Genomic DNA, 16348 nt, shown 5'->3' with positions numbered 1-16348 from the left:
AGTCATGTCCTTTCCAGGCTATCAAAGTTTAACCAAAAATCAATGCAATACTTTGAAAGCACTTTCTTGGGAGTTAAAGTGCAACAGCCCCTATAGACCAAAGCCCAACAACCTCCTTAGAGGCAGTAGACAGAACATTCATATGCAACAAGGTGTATGGAGGTTTTGAACAGTGGATAAATGCAGATTATCTAGATGTCATTTAAGGAGCAGTTTGGATAGATTGAGAACTACAGGGCTCATGGATTTAGGAAACGGGAAAGGTGACAGGATCAATGTGCCTGACTAATATGACACAGGCTGTAGAAGTTAATCCCTGATTCTACTGTAGTGGTCATATCCTGGTTTAGAAGGCTGTTTAATCTAGATTTTAAAATATCTCACTGAAAGACAGTACACCACTATCTTTCAAAACTATCTTGTGTTAGTAGTTACTGCTGTTATTAGTCTAAGACTACTAACCTTTTGATTTTTACACCATGTTTAAACAGTCTCACTTTAAATTCAAACCGTTTGAAGGAACCTCTGTTAAAATTTAGGTCCTTATGTAGTTTCATGCTTATCATGCTCCCTCTTAACCTTCTCTTTTGTAAGGTGAAGAAAATACACTCCACATGTTTCTCACTATATAGGTTTTTTTAATATTTCAGGAACAGACTTCTCTGAGATCTCTCACCATTTCCCCAACTTTATCTGCCACGTCTGTTTGTATATTCAATAATTTTATCAACCCTTTTGATCCTGTCAGAAAAATCCACCGCAATAGTTCATGTTGTCTCCACTGACCACCACATCAAACAGGTCTTCATCAAGGTCTATATCTCTATGGGAAGAGGTCTCATTCTATTCTAATATTCTTCTTCCTAGAAATTTGTATTACTGCCTATCTTAAAACAGCTTTCTTTGTCTGAGGCCAACAGAGCAAGGAAGCTTACTTCCATGTCACTATAATAACATGACGCACTTCTCAAGGAATAAATCCCATGGGCCCACTAGAAACATAAACTTAATCAGAAGCTACTGGCTTGGAATGTTCCAGTTACTGAGGTTTAGGTCCATTTAATTTGTGCCATGTTTATTAATTGAAGAACCTAAAAGCAGACTTTTTAGTGTATTCCATAGACATATTTACAAATCAGATTCTGCTCTGATAAAAATACATGCAAGCACAGAGTTCACTACACCTACTCCTGCTCTGGCAGGGGGTTGGACCTGATAATCTCTTGAGGTCCTTTCCAACCTCTGATAACTGTGATACTTTCCACCAAACCACACTGGTTAGCATTCTATTCCTTTCATTTAGTTCTCTATTAATGGTATTACACAGCTCACTGACCTTCTTGATCTGCTTTTAGAAATTTCTTCCAAATGATCTTTACTTTTTTCTCCCCAGTTACACACCTAGTTAACAAGGATGGTTAATAAACCTCAGTAATCACAGGGATGAAATCTTTTATCCATCACCATGTAATGTGGCTGAATCATTTGGCTTTCAACTAAACACAGAAGCGTTACAGTTATTGAAACTTTCTACCTTTCCTGCACTAGAAAAAGGCAACGGAAGCAGCTCAGCCTAACAAGGGGCCACAGCCATGGACAAAGCAGCTTCTAACATACAGAAAAGCTACTCACTGTTCTTAACTCTGGTTAAGAAGTCAGACACTAGCCTCTTTTTACACCCATATTTCCTCTTTCTTTTAACTGTTGGGTTTTAAATCATAAACTCGTACCCCTTTCATTTCTCACCAAGACTCCAATGCACTTACGCAAAAAGAAATATTCTAACATTTACATCCCATGTTTTCAAGTCCAGGAAAAACAGTAATAAAATAGTAGTATGGCTCTCTAGTTGCTGAGGTTAGAAACACGTGAATGATTCATATCTAGAGATTTTAGGAGCCAAGGTTTTAGTTACCATAAAAAAATAAAAACTAATAAATTTTTTTTAAAAAAGGGAAGAAGAAAAGAAAGTAAAATTCAGTAATTCTGAAAACTAAACTTTCCTGCCCCCACCTTCACCCCAGGAAATCCCCTTTTCCTTTGACTCTCTTGCTACAGATAAGAGTTCTTTTTACTTCGTCCAGAGGCTTTGCTGAAATACTAAAAATATATATACATGGTTTGTTGTCATGTTTCATATATTAATTTTGCTTTCAGCTTTTCCTTTTTTAAAAAGTGTGTAAGATAAAAGTCTCCTTCCTTTCTATTAAATAATTTGTACAGATGTCATAACTGCTCACTTACATTAAATATATTTATTTAGTTGGTAATACACTGAAGTTTTACCAGCCTAAAATTTCACTGACCTCTTCTATTTGCTTACCTAAAGGCAAGAAATAGTTTCACTCAACACAGCTAAGGCAAATCTTTTTCCTGTGAAAATGTCCCGTTCATCTAAGTCACCTGAAGTCTTTATTATTTAAAGGCTGAAGAACTCTCACAGGTTTTGTTCAAAGATTTTAACACTGCACTGTTAATAATTGATCCTTTACGTACTGATGTTGCAACTTGGAGCTACCAAGCTGTTCTATTTAAATGCTGAGGCAATGGTCTGTCACACAACAGATCTTAAGGGTGGCCAACATTTGGCACAAATCACTCTGTGGCCTGGAAAAATCTGGCTGTCATTTGTTAATACATCTTAGCTGATAACAGAACTTGATATCATTTCTTGGTATTTTACTGTGTCTTGTTATTTTAGTGGAACATAGTCAAACACAGTGAGCTGTGCTGTAGAAACTACACAAAGAGCTGTTCAAAATTTCACATCATTTCTTGCATGTTGGCATCGTCTCATTCAAGTGCTGGTTTCCACCCACATTTTAGAACAAAAATTGCATTCTTAAATATGGCTTAATAAAGGGCACCGTTGCATCCCACATTTGTCTTTTTTCAGATTTCACACCAAGTTTGTGCTGCTTGCATGCAAAATATGTTTTTATTATTGTTATTTTTAACTGCTCAGCTTGCAAGCAAGTTGGTATCTGAGAGTCCACCTCTAATAAAAATGGCACCAGCCTACAGAGCAAGATTACAAACTTATAACTACACAATCAGCACATACACATGAGAGGAATATACAATCAAACTGTGCCTGCTTCCATGGCATTTCTGCTATGCTCAGGTGGGTAGAAGAAAACCTCCAACCACCAACACAGACCAGCATTCCCAACTGAAAGATAAAACTGAATCAATTCTTTAACACTTATTTCAATATCTATTTTTTTAAACCTGAAAATTACATAGAAAAATGGTTACTATAAAACCAACAAATCTTAGTATCTTTAGAGCAAAAAGAGAAAGCTTTTAGATTATTCTGTGTATCATTTGTTTTGTTTGTTTGATGGGGCTTTTTTTACTCTCTTAACATTTGGTTTTAGAAATTTCTACAAGCAACAAACTATATAAACACAACAATATAAATCTTATCAGTAAAACTGATGTTTTCGTTACAGGTAGGGAAACTGAAACATATAGGTTTAATATTACTTATTTAAGACAACACAGGAAAAGTGCGAACAGCATCTGAGGCAGATTCTGAACCTACAGGCATCAGATTTTTTCAAATGAATTCACAGACCCTTCCATTCCAACCCTTCATACACACACACAAATACAGGGAGAGGTAAAGGTAATCCTAATTTAACTCAAATGCAGTTTCAACAAAACTACAACACAAATTAAGTTAGTTAACACTGCTTAAAAGTAACATTTAAAGCTGTGAACTAAAATCTTAATGTCTATGTCAATGGGAGTTGCATTGCAAAATCCACTAGTGTTGTCTAGAGAAAAGTAGAGGGAAAAGGATGATGAATATACTCTTCATCTAATTCTGTGGCTGCTTTTGGTTTTGAAGAGATGATACCACTTAAGAATGAGAATTCATAATCTAGACAAATTATGGACTCTTGAGATGTCTTAATGCAGCCACTCTTAAGGAAATACTTATGTCTCATACACCAGATCTGAGAGAAGGCAGAAAAATCCCACAACTATCTGTGCCTGATCATGTAGACACAGGTACCCACCAGTACCTGAGTCTTCAGCAAGCAAAGGGTACAGCTCCCATCAAATGCTGCTAGATTGTCTCAAAGAGCCATGACAGGTAGAGGTCAGGATTTGGGGAAGTTGTATTATTAAACCCTCCAGTAGGATAAGCAGCCTGGCATGGAAGCTCCCTTTACAGCACTAATGCTGCAGCTCTGCCCTAACTGAAGTTAAACGTGCACTTCAGCCTCAACCCACAGCTCCATTTTCTGATTAGGATGTACACAACCAATCTACTCACAGTTATTTCACTTTCTTATTCTTCACATCAAGAAGTTGAGGCCTAGAACTCTGACTTTGCTGGAAAATTTTTAGAATACATTCAAGGGCATCTGAAGCTTTAAGTGTAGCCCATCCAGCTGTTGAAGTGCAAGAAAAATAAACAGCAAGCAAGCCCTTGCCTCTGCCAGCAGCACAGCAAGGCTGGACAGATGCTGCTGCTAAGACTTAAAAGGGATGCCTGTCAATCCCCTATCAGTGTCCATTCCCCTTATCTTAATAGTTCTGCACTTGGCACATAACAGCAGCATTGCATGCACACAGCAGCTTGAAAGGGCCCAGGCTTCCTAACAAAGTAATACTCTCTTGATTTATTTTACAGCTCTCTCCATCTCTAGTATTTCCTTCTTTGCCATTCATCTGAACACTCCTCTCAGCAGCAACCTCTTCCCTTTTTATTTTGTTCCTATGCTAGAACACTCTTTACATGAGAGAATTTTATCATCCTCACCCAGCACTGCATTAAACCAACTGTACAATTACACTGAAATCTGACAAATTTCACCTCAAAGTGAAGAACTATTCAAGTTCTTTACTTAATAAAGAGCATAATACTTCATCAGGATTTTTTTCCCCTTCAGATTATCTCCTTTGAAATATACAAACTCTCTTCAGAGTTAACGTATTGATTGATTTCAAACTACAAATATTATTTTTCATGGGTGCCTTTGTCTTCCAGCACACCGAATGGTTTGTGCGATTGTTGTGGTTTAACCCAGCAGGCAACTAAATGCTCATCAGGTAGCTAAACACCCAACAGCTGCTCATTCACTCCTCCTCAGTGTGATGGGGAAAGAATTGGGATTGAAAAAAAGGTAGAACTCATGGGCTGAGGTAAGAACAGCTTAATAAGACATAAAAGGAAGGGGAAATAATTATAGTGATAAAAGACCAGAAAGCAATTGCTCACCACCAATCAATGCCCAGTTAGTCCCTTAGCAGTGGGCTGCCACCTGCAAGCCAACTCCCCCCAGTTTTATCGTTTAGCATGACATCATATGGCATGGAGTATCTCTTCATCTTGTTTTGGTCAGCTGTCCTGCTCATGTCTGCTCCCAGCTTCTTCTGCACCCCCAGCCTCTGCTGACTGGATAGCAGAAGCTGAAAACAGCTTGACTTAGTGTAAGCACTGCTCAGCAACAACTAGAATGTCAGCATGTTAGTAACGTTATTGTCATTCTAAAGCCACAACACAGCACTATACAAGCCAAAACCAGAACAGCTGTATAGCATCTGTTTTTATTAACAGCACATAATTTTTTTTTTAATCGTGAGTAAAAACTTGATAACATAAAATCTCTAGGACATCTTTTCTGTTTCTTGAATGTTTATACACAGTATTCAGTGATCTACTACCCCTATACTACAAGTGCTTTTAGCATTGTTTTATAAAACTATAAACCAAACCTGTTTAAATAGTAGCTACTCTGTCATCAACAGAAATTATTTGCAAAAGCATAACTGGGAGCCTAGAGCCCCATTGGAGGGGAGCTGCCAGAAGGAAGCGGCAATGTACAGGGCATTCTCCCTCAAAGAGCTTTCCCATCTGACCCAGGACTGATACCTTAACTGATTCAGTCACACCATTATTCTCTCACTAGTTAAAATTACCTGCATTACTGCTTTTAAAAATAAACCCTGAGTTTGATTCTAACCTTCAGATAACTGCAGGTTATAAAGGAAATTAACTCTTCCTTCCTACGTGACCCTACACCTTTTTTTCCAAGTTCCTGTCACGGTAGGGCCATAACATGGCCCAGTACAAACCCAGACAGGCCTTAAGATGTCTAGACAGGTCCCTTTCTCTCCCCTCCTTCCTGCAGGAAAACAGGGCAACATGGGAAAAAGAACAAAGGGGACAGGACCCCTGCCTGTCTGGTAAACAAGCTGTTTATCTGGAGTGAGAGCACATAAGCTGACCACTGTTCCACTAGAAACAAGGTCTTTGCTTCTGCCTTGTATGGTTATAGCCTGGCAGAAAGCTTTACCATTAGGCAGCTAGCATAAGCTTCAGTGCCCCATTGGACCAATCAATCTCTGGCAAGATGTATATATACAAGTGACTTGGTAGTCACCTTTGTCTTGCCTTGCCTTGCTCAAACCTTGCTTTAAGCCTTGCTTCAAGCCTTGCTTCAAGCCTTGCTTCAAGCCTACTTGGACCTGTCTCGTAGAAGCTGCCTCGAGTGCCTGGTCCAGAGCCTGGGGTAAAGCCACGAGCCATACACAGCAAGCTGGAGAAGCCACGAGCCTAGAAGCCAGATCCGCCTATCCTGCTTCCCCTTACCACTAGAATCATGCCGTGCCTCAGTTTACCCAGGAACCAAGCAACCGCCCATCACATCGTTAACTGCCTGCTGTCCACTGAAGCCAGGCCAGCCTGGGACCACACAGTAAACTCTCACACAGCAGCAGCAGCAGCCCCTTGTGGGTAAAACTAGCTGTGAGTAATTAATTCATTGCCCTTTGGGTTTAAAGGTTCTTATTGAGCCTCCCCCCGACTGTAATCGAGCGCTATCTGCTCTCGGGAACTTTCTCTTTCCAAGTTGTTGCCTCCCAATTCACATACAATTGTTTATACTTGGTCTAAGACTGCATATTCCCATTGTAAATATATATTCCAACCGTACAATGATCCTATTCAACAAGTTTTGGCATATTTCATTAATAAAGGGTTACTCTTTTTGTTAATGCCAGTTTGCCATATCATTTATTATTGTTGTGAGGCTAATCAATTAATAATTCCCCCCTCAACCACAACAGTTTCTACATCAGGTGTATCTTTCATCAAATAAATTACATTCATACAGATTTTAAGTTGTGAAAACGTGACCATACTTCTCCAAGTACTCCCTCCAACAATGCTAGATGTTATATATAGCTGTTTAGTACCTTTTCTTCCCCTAAATGCCCTACGTTTTTAAAGCAACAGCTCTAAACTCTGTAGAGATGCTGTTATATCATCCCCTGTATTATAACTCCATTTTTCTCCCTCAGAGGATGCATCCTTTCCAAATTCAAAGAACTGTATGTCTCTCCCCTATATACTCATGCAAAAATTAGAAAATAATCCTTTTGAATTCCATGTTTAAATCTATGTGGTCACTCTAGCGATACACTGAATATAATAATGTGGTTTGTAAGGATATCCTGTTCACAGTGAGATAAAGACAAAAGGGAGAAAGTGATAAACTGAACAACAAAAACACTAAATCAAATGAGCAGTAAGGCAGACAGCAACAAGAGACCTGAACTCCTAAGTCACAGATAGACGAACACTAAAGGAACCACACCAGTACAACCTTGACAAAGTTTACACTGAACTTCATAACTGATAAGAGCAAAAGAAACAAGGTTATCTATGCTTATCAGTCTCATGGGAAAGAGCAAACTTATTACAGAATGTTTGAAAGGCACTGTGAGACTGAGTGCAAAGACTACCATCTGGAAAAAAACAAGGTAAAGGCCGGTGACTGTGTAAGGCCCTATGGTGTGAATCTGAATACTGGACATATCTAGGATCCATGCTCTTATTTAAGGGACAGGTGAATGTGAATGCACTTGTGAATTAAAGGAGTAAGGATGTTCATAGCTCTGCTAGCAAACATCAAACCCGATCAGCCAACAAGAAGGAATAAGCTTGCTCTGCCTCTGCTGTTCACATTTCTGGGAGTGCTCCCTCTCATTCCTGTGCCTCCCACGTGTCCTACGCATGTGCATCTGTAGCCTTGCTAGGACTGGGTCTGTAACCTGGAACAGCAGAAGCCTCCATCTAACAGACATGCAGAGAAACTTACTGAGTTGAAATTTAAGGAATTTGGTTTCCATTACCAGTTCACAACCTTCTATTTTCAAGAATGAATCTTAATCATAAAGTTATTGAATAAGTGCACCAGGATAAGTATACTCTTCCTGAAACTACAAGCTATTTATTTCATTACTTTCCATAAAGTCTGTAATGAAGAATTTCCTCTTTTAGCCTTGGAAATAGTTAATTAAGTAATAACAATTGGAAGAGCAAATATACAAAGGGTGAAATATCACAACATATCCTCCTCATTAAAACTATCTGCTCTCCAATTAACAAAGGTATTTAGGGAACAGGAAACAAACCAAACAGAAGTATCCTGTTTCAATACACTTTCAGAAACAGTTCTGTATATTTTACTGGAATAAGAACAGCATGAGCAAAACTAAGAGACCACAGAACTCTGAACCTCAGGTGATACAACTCGGTACCATTTCAGCATCCCAAGGGATGCAAAATATCTCCAGTTTCCTCCTGGTAACAGCAGTATTACTAGAAGATTCTGCAAGGAGTCTCAAAAACACAGGAGATATATTACATTTAAAACACAGACTTGTGGTACAATGCTTACACTGCAGCATCTTCTGAAGGATTCCCCCCTGTGACCTGAAGCCTAGCTGGTACAATACTTACAGTGCAGCAACTTCTGAATAATGTCTCCTGCGACATGAAATCTAACTGCTGTCATACTTCTACAACCAAAGTTGTTTAATGTCTTCCAGGGAGGTATGGAATTACTGCATCTTGCAGTATCAGGCCCCTGAAGACAGCCTCAGCTTGTTTGTTACTAACACCACCCAAATACAACTAAAAAAAAAAATCCTTCCAGCCATCTTCTCACTTTGATCATCCCAAGTTCACAGCGTATCTTACTGGAAAGAGTTAAGAAATAAGGCTTCTCTTCATTTCTCCTTCATCACCAATGGGCATTTTCTGAGCTTGGGTTATTATACAGAAAGAGAGGTTATTAAGAAGCAAGATGAATCCCTTTCTGCCACTATTTTGCTCCTAACAAAAGTGTATTTTCAGTTGAAAACTTGAAAAATGGAGTGTGAAACATGTTCTGAATACTTTATTCACTTCTTCCCTGATTGTTTTTAATAACATTTTACACATTTCAAAAGAGCTCAAATATATAGCTCTTGCTGAGTTGTCATTAAATATCCATTATTACAGAATTCTTTTCACATCATCTATTGCTGCCCTTTCCCTGTGCTCAACTGGTAAAATTTATTTTGCTTCCAACACTTCAATAACCATTAATTACATTACAATTATACCTCAGATTTTTATTTATTTTAATCCATCTGATTTTCAGTTTTTCTCCACTTGCAGAAGAAGGAGAGGATAACAAAATGTGAGACTCATGAAGGAAACCTAATTCTAGCATAGATTCCTTGCAAGTTCCCACAAGCCTTAAAGGCACTGCAAGACACATCTCATCTAATCCAAGCATCTCATGAATGCATAAAAACATTTTTCTGATCACACTGAAAACTGTGCTCATTTAAATGGCATTCACAAATGGATTTAAAAAGCAGTGGCCTGTGGATACTTTCTGAATAGTTTTGCTCTTCACCAGAAACAGTTTTGCAATGAAAGTTCATAATAAGGTTAGAGGTTATACTAACCTAAAAAAAAAAACAAAACCCCACAAACAAAACTCCCCACTATTTCATGAAAGTTTTGATTTTAGAAGGTTCCTTTTTTATTCCCATATATATATATGGGAATAAATATATCTTGAAGAATAAACTGAAGCAATTATAAGACAGGGATTCATAAATGATGATCCATAAATTTACAATCCTTATAAAAACACTGCTTTTTCAATAGTCACTCACAATCCAAATCAAATTCTGAACCCATGTGCAAAATATAAAAATCTGGATGAAACAACATATGCTCTGCTCTCATAGCCTTCCATAAATTATTTTGTTATTCTAAGTAGCCATTTTCAAACCAAAGTAGAGACTTCAAGTCTCTACTTCAGATGACTTTTCCATTACTGATCGACCTAACCATGTAGCAGACTTCTACATTTGGTTTACACAGAATGGAAACACATTTGTGTCTAGTAGTCTTCTAATCTGCTCACATAATGAATTCAATAGATCTAGCATGATTCAAAAATTTAGGGAAAAAAATAAGAACTGCAAAACATACAAAAGAGGAAACAACACTAAGCATCAGCTGCAGTAGGAAGAAAAAATTAAGATGAGGGAAAAGGAATCAAGATACAATTGAAAACTACTGAAAGTGAAGCAACAAAGAAAGTTATATTGATGAAAAGGTTAAGCATAGACTTTCAGCAAATCTGAAGCAAAAGCAGAGAGGAGACATTCAACTACAGCTTTCTCAAAAACCTAGGAAGGAGAGGATTGTAGGAGAGTTCAGTAACCAAGGCAAAAAAAAAATCTGGTATCAGAGATTTGTCACATATGCTGTCAAATGGACAAAGATCTACAGCAGTCTGTTTGCAGGAAGGAAATCAAAACAGAAATTAAATAATTAGCGTTATTGCAGAAAGGAAAGAAAAACACTAAGTAGTATCTGCCCCACATAGTAACAGTTTATCTTCTTCATGGGTCACTGGAAGAGTGGATCTTCTGATTACAGACCAGCTTAACATGACCCAAGAGAAAGGAGATAGTGCTTGCCTCTGCTTGGATGAGCCCAAAGAGCAGGACTTAATTTATTTTCCTAACTGTTACTATTACAGCTCACACTTTTGCCTACCTCAAAATGCAACATTGAATGTTGAGAAAGTGGTAATCTGAATACATCTTCTACTTCCCCTTTCCCCCAAACATCTTCAGCATTTGTTAGAGAATGTATACCAAACAACACTTTCTTTTTGTGAAACAAACCCTTTCATTGAACTCTGCTTTCAAAAATGATACCACCACTAAAATCCTAGCAGATTTTAAAGTTGTAAATAAAAATTCACCCTTATCAGCAACTGGTACTGCATCAGGCTTTGGTTTATCTAGCTACTTAACATCACAAGTCTTCCTGTATGCAATGTAGTTCTGAAAAGGGAGATGAATTTCATTAACTTTTTTCACAATATATTTAAGCATTTTTCCTCACTGAGCAATCCACATCAGAGTATCTATAGAAAGAAATCAACTTACCCTATGTTTTTCCTTTACTTTCTTTCTGTATTCTTCTTTGTCAAATTTGTCTTCTTCCTGCAGTATCTCTCTTGCTTTATCTAAGTTGATACCAGTGCCATCATCTTCTTCATCTGCTTTCACCAAACTGGATTTCTGCACAGGTGGCCACTGCTGCACTAACTGAATTACACGCAAGGGAGAAAAATAATGGTTAGAATAATTCTTCCCACACCAATGTTTTGATGCCCCAAATATTCCAGTACACTATTTTTCTAGAATAAATTTCCAAAGGAAACAAACTTTTGCACAATACAAACTCTGATACCTTATTTAACATCACTTTCAGTCAAAAGTAAGTATTTGGAAATAATGTCTCCATATGACACCATTTTACTGTGTAATGGATTCACATGAACTTCTTGCCCTGTTTTTCTCTTTGCCTGATGGAAACAATTATTTATAATCCTGCTAGTCACTTTGGGAGAAAAATCATATTTGCTTTCAATAAATGACTATCCAAAATATATGCAACTGAACAAAACTCCAGTAAATCTAAAGGCCGTGTTTTTATGTAAACAATCAATATTTCAATATATTAAGTGAGAGAAAAATGAGATAAGCCTTCAACACACCACGCCTCAAAAATTGTGACTGTAAGCTCATTTTTTGGAGACATAAGGAGAACAGACATGGAGGGATTTATGGGCTATGGCACAAAAACCACTTCAGAAACATCTGTTGCCTCAAGTTTGGCTTGAGGGTGAGGTGCTAAACACATCCATATAACCTGAGGCATCTGAAACTCTAAAATGAAGCCAAGGACTACATACACACACAAAAAAATATATTCCCATCCTTTTTATGATCTAATAATTTCCCTCATGGTATGAGCAGACATCATCACCTGAAGGTAGTCTCTGCAAAATCATTCTTGCTTAATTCTTAAAAAGAAACTATATGGCAGAAAATACAGAAGGTCTTTCAGATACAAATGGAGAACCAAACATGCTCAGGACTCATTAAGGCACACAGGGTATTAATCACCTGGATACTAATAAACCCAGCCTACTGTTTCCACTTCATTTTGTAAAAGGGAGTTTGTGTACTTATTAGTTTCTAGAAAGAAAAAATTCTTTAAAAAGCTTTAATTTATCAAAGAGAAGTATGTGCATCAGAATGATAAAACTTTAAAGCACAGTTTTACAGAGCTCAGAATTAAATAACTCCTTTATTGTGCTACCTTTCCAACTACAATCTTTGTGCGATTCTTTTTCTTCATCCTCGATCCTTTTGAATAGATAAAGCATTTGCATATGTATTTGAAGATGAGACAACAGCTTTTAAATATCTAAAAATATCTGAAGACATAATTTCCAGTCAATTGGGCAACCTCTAAAACCTTTTAAATTTTCTCTAATGTCAGTAATTACATGGTGCTACTCCATTTGCAATGTAAAATGCTTTATTTGGTCACAAAAGCAAATTATACATTTGTAAAGGTGAACTCTCTTTCAGTTTATGCCTTATTGAAATTAATCTAGAGTTAAAAAAACCCTACTTTTTTCTTAATGCTGGAAATGGCAAAACAACATGCACAGCATCTGAAGGTGTGGAATCAAGTGCTGGAAAAGTTCATGGAGCATGGAGACTTGCTAGTGAGGTTATTGCTACAATGAAACGCTAGAGTGACTAGCGTCCACAACAGTTGCTTTAGCTATATAAAATCATTACCTTTTTTCAGGGGCTATTAAAAAATTCAATTATGTTAGTGGCAAATTTTACTATACTGCTACATCAGCACCAGCAGGTGAAAATTTGGTACTTCCTTGGCTTTCCTAACGAAGCTCTTAATCTAGAAATGGCAAATGCTGGAAAGAAAACCAGAGACTTTTTTTCATTTCAGTACATGAACTCAAGATGTGAGGGAGCTTTGGCAAATACCTACAGGAAAACTGTTTTACATTTCAGTACAGGAAAAAACAGGCCCTTGGTTTCACCTGAAATTGAAGGTAATAGGCAGAAAAGAGGTATAGTGCTGCACATCTACCAACAGCTCTCCTGGAAGTATCTTACACATACAAAGGTGAAAAAGAGGCCAGTGCTCAGCATTTCTCTTTTACCCAGTGGAACTGACCTCTAAATGCAAAACTTAAACCAATTACAAAACTTAAACCAATTACAAAAACCATGCACTTTTTTTAACCTCTATCAACTTATACAGATAAAAAGAATTTTTGTTTTTACAGAAACCACAAATTTAGTTCTCATAAAAATACTGTTATTTTGAAAGGATCTTACCTCTCCATCTTCAGTAAAGACTATTTTTGTGTTGACTTTAAACTTCTTCTTCAAGATTTTTTTGGCTTCTTGGGTTTTAGTAGGTTTTTTCTTCGTCTTTGATTTTGATGCATTCTGTATAAAATAAAGTGAAATTTCTTACAGTTTTTTCCCCTAGTTGGAGTATATGCTTCAAAGTTTCTTAAAAGCAATTAATGTAATTCCTATAACATATAAGCAAGAGTAATTTCCAATAAAAGGACATTTTGCACTAAAGAGTTTAAGGCAGCTCATATCATGAGGAACTCTTCTGATAACAATTCAGCATAACTTCAATATTGTCAGCAGAGGGACACCTGTTTCATTCAAATCTCACTAACCTTTTTGGGACAAGGCTACTAGATTCGCCAGCTTACACTGTTAGCAAGCCTCATCTGACAAGAAATCCAGAGTAACTGACTGAAACTATTAGCTACGACTGATCAGATACCACTTTCATCTCACTTGTCATCACATTGTCCTGAAGCACTGCACAATACTAGTTTGAGTTGTGTCAGTAAAGGACACACATGGCCATGCAAGAGCTTTCCTATTTCATAAATCTCATCCCTTGCAGCCCCATCATAGTGCAGAACATCAGTGCTGGGAGATGTTTAGAAATTTTACTCTTAAATAACATGTAGAATCACAAAAGTTAGAAGCATCATAGAAGAAAAGCTGCAGTGAAACAAAGTCAGGAAGGCACCAGGGAAACCAGTGTATGAGTCAGCAGAGATGGTGAAATCCAGACATTAACAGTTTCCAACAGGTTGAGATTGCACTTTCCTCGCTACTTCTGAGAAACCAGCACTGATTAGAAAAAGCAAATGTTATCAGAAAAGTAATATGCCTGTATAAAACACACTAATATTGAAATTACATTTCTTTTTCTGGTTGCACTCTAGCTGTTAGAAAGAAGAGGTGAACATGTCACTTCTATTTTTGATAGAGATTGAGGAATTATCTAGAGTATTTTCACATTTTGGAGATAGCATGCAACTATAAGAGGACCGTTTTAATTACTTCCATAAAACACAGTGGAAAGCAAAATGTCACATTCACAGATGGCCTGCATAGATTTCACACAGCCACCCATCTGGTGGCAACATCATAGAAGCAAAGAACATGAAGATTCCCAACCTCAAGTGCTTCTGAGAGCTCTCCTTCCAGGAATGAAGGCTCTATGTGTCCAGACACAATACACAGAGGACATTTTAAGCAATAATTGCCATTGCAGAAAGTATTTGATAGCAAAAGATACCCCAAGAGGAATACACGGACACTCAATAGAAGACGACCCACAACTCCTGCATCATATTGTAAAGACTGCAAAGCTCTATTACTCAGGAAAATAGTACCTGGAAAACAGTCACTAAACTGTTTAAGCTTCCAATAAATAATAGAAAGTGGTCAAAGCAACTGGAGGCAAAAAGGGAGAGCTGAATTTCTTTTTCTCATTTTTCTATTTCGGTCATTTTAATCATTTTCATGTTCTATACCAAATCCACTATAAAAGGAAGCAAAAAAACAATTAACTCAGAAAGTCACTGTCATTATGGTTAGCACATTAATGCCTTGAAAAATGAACTATCAAAGTGAAAAACTACAGTCTTCCTAACAGGAAAAACAGTTTGTGACAGCTACTGCACTCTGTTACCAAGTAATGACCATATTTATTATAGAAAAATGTGACTGTAACAGCACTTATATTCTCAGTATTGTCACACCATTGTTGTTGCATTGTGCAGGAACTACTGCTTAGGTACACCTTTAACATCTCAGAAGGCTGCGCTTTACCTTCACTCCTGCTGCTCATCCTACAAACAGAAATTGTTTGAAATTCTGTATAAAACTCTTACCCTGAAATATGGACTACTTAGTAAAACAACCCCAACCACTAGTGTGGAACAGACTAACTATCAAGCATTTCCCCTAAGCCCCCAGAACTTCCCAAATTCAGATTACAAGGCTTTGATTACCCACAGTGGAGGTAAGGTTAAAGAAAAAATTTGTTCACTCCTCCTGACAAGTATCTAACTACAGAGGCATCAGTGAGATGCAAACTTTACACCTCACACATAATTATAAAACATAAGAAAGAAAACATCAAAAGAAGCAAAATAACCAGACTTTGAAGTCCAGTTTGTATTAATTCAAGCACCTAAAACACTCTGAACGTCAGAAAGCTTCCTTGACTCAACAAGCCATCTGTTTCCACTGAGTATAAAGGAGCAGAGAAGCAGAACCACATGGACATGTGTGGATGCTCCTTTCATGTGTGATCTGTGGTAGGTAGGTGATCTCTAATTTCCAGCCCACTTCTCTGCAATGACAGCTTTTTCAGCCCTTCCTGACTTCTTCTGTCATGGACACTAGAATAAGCCAAAGCCACTGAGATGCAGCAGAACAAAGTTCTTCAAAGCATCTCTCCACTTCCACAACACAACTCCTCCAACCCTTTCTAGGAAACCCTTTCTAGGGTGTTTTTTTTTATGTAAATCAAGTGAGCCAAATTATGCTTTGGTGAAATACTCTTAAGTTTTTTCTTTACTTAAATGTTAAAAATCAGGAAGCTTAAATTCACAGATATTTTCCAACCAACTTGAATAGCATCTATATATGCTACTGCTTTTACCATGACAGTTGTGAAGATACTGATACAGGCAGGCTGGTACTCAAAAGATAAAACAAGCACTCTTTACAATTGTTCACAGAACCACAGAATGATTGAGGCTGGAAAAGACCTCTGAGTTCATCAAGTCCAGTCTATGACCTAACAACA

General features: G+C 37.4%; 1 protein-coding gene across 1 annotated transcript in view; it reads right to left on the bottom strand.

Annotated features, from left to right (window-relative positions):
• Positions 1-16348, bottom strand: part of DDX10 (DEAD-box helicase 10) — a 181541-nt gene that overhangs the window by 64731 nt on the left and 100462 nt on the right. The window contains exons 14-15 of the mRNA XM_054385008.1: positions 13549-13662; positions 11269-11430 (exon numbers count right to left, since the gene is read on the bottom strand). Coding sequence (XP_054240983.1) covers positions 11269-11430; positions 13549-13662 — 276 coding nt within the window. The remainder of the gene's footprint in view (positions 1-11268; positions 11431-13548; positions 13663-16348) is intronic.

The sequence above is a fragment of the Indicator indicator genome, chromosome 1 (assembly GCF_027791375.1).
Source record: "Indicator indicator isolate 239-I01 chromosome 1, UM_Iind_1.1, whole genome shotgun sequence".
Lineage (NCBI taxonomy): Eukaryota > Metazoa > Chordata > Aves > Piciformes > Indicatoridae > Indicator > Indicator indicator.
The sequence above is the reverse complement of the archived record's forward strand: the minus strand, read 5'-3'. Positions and strand labels throughout refer to the sequence as shown.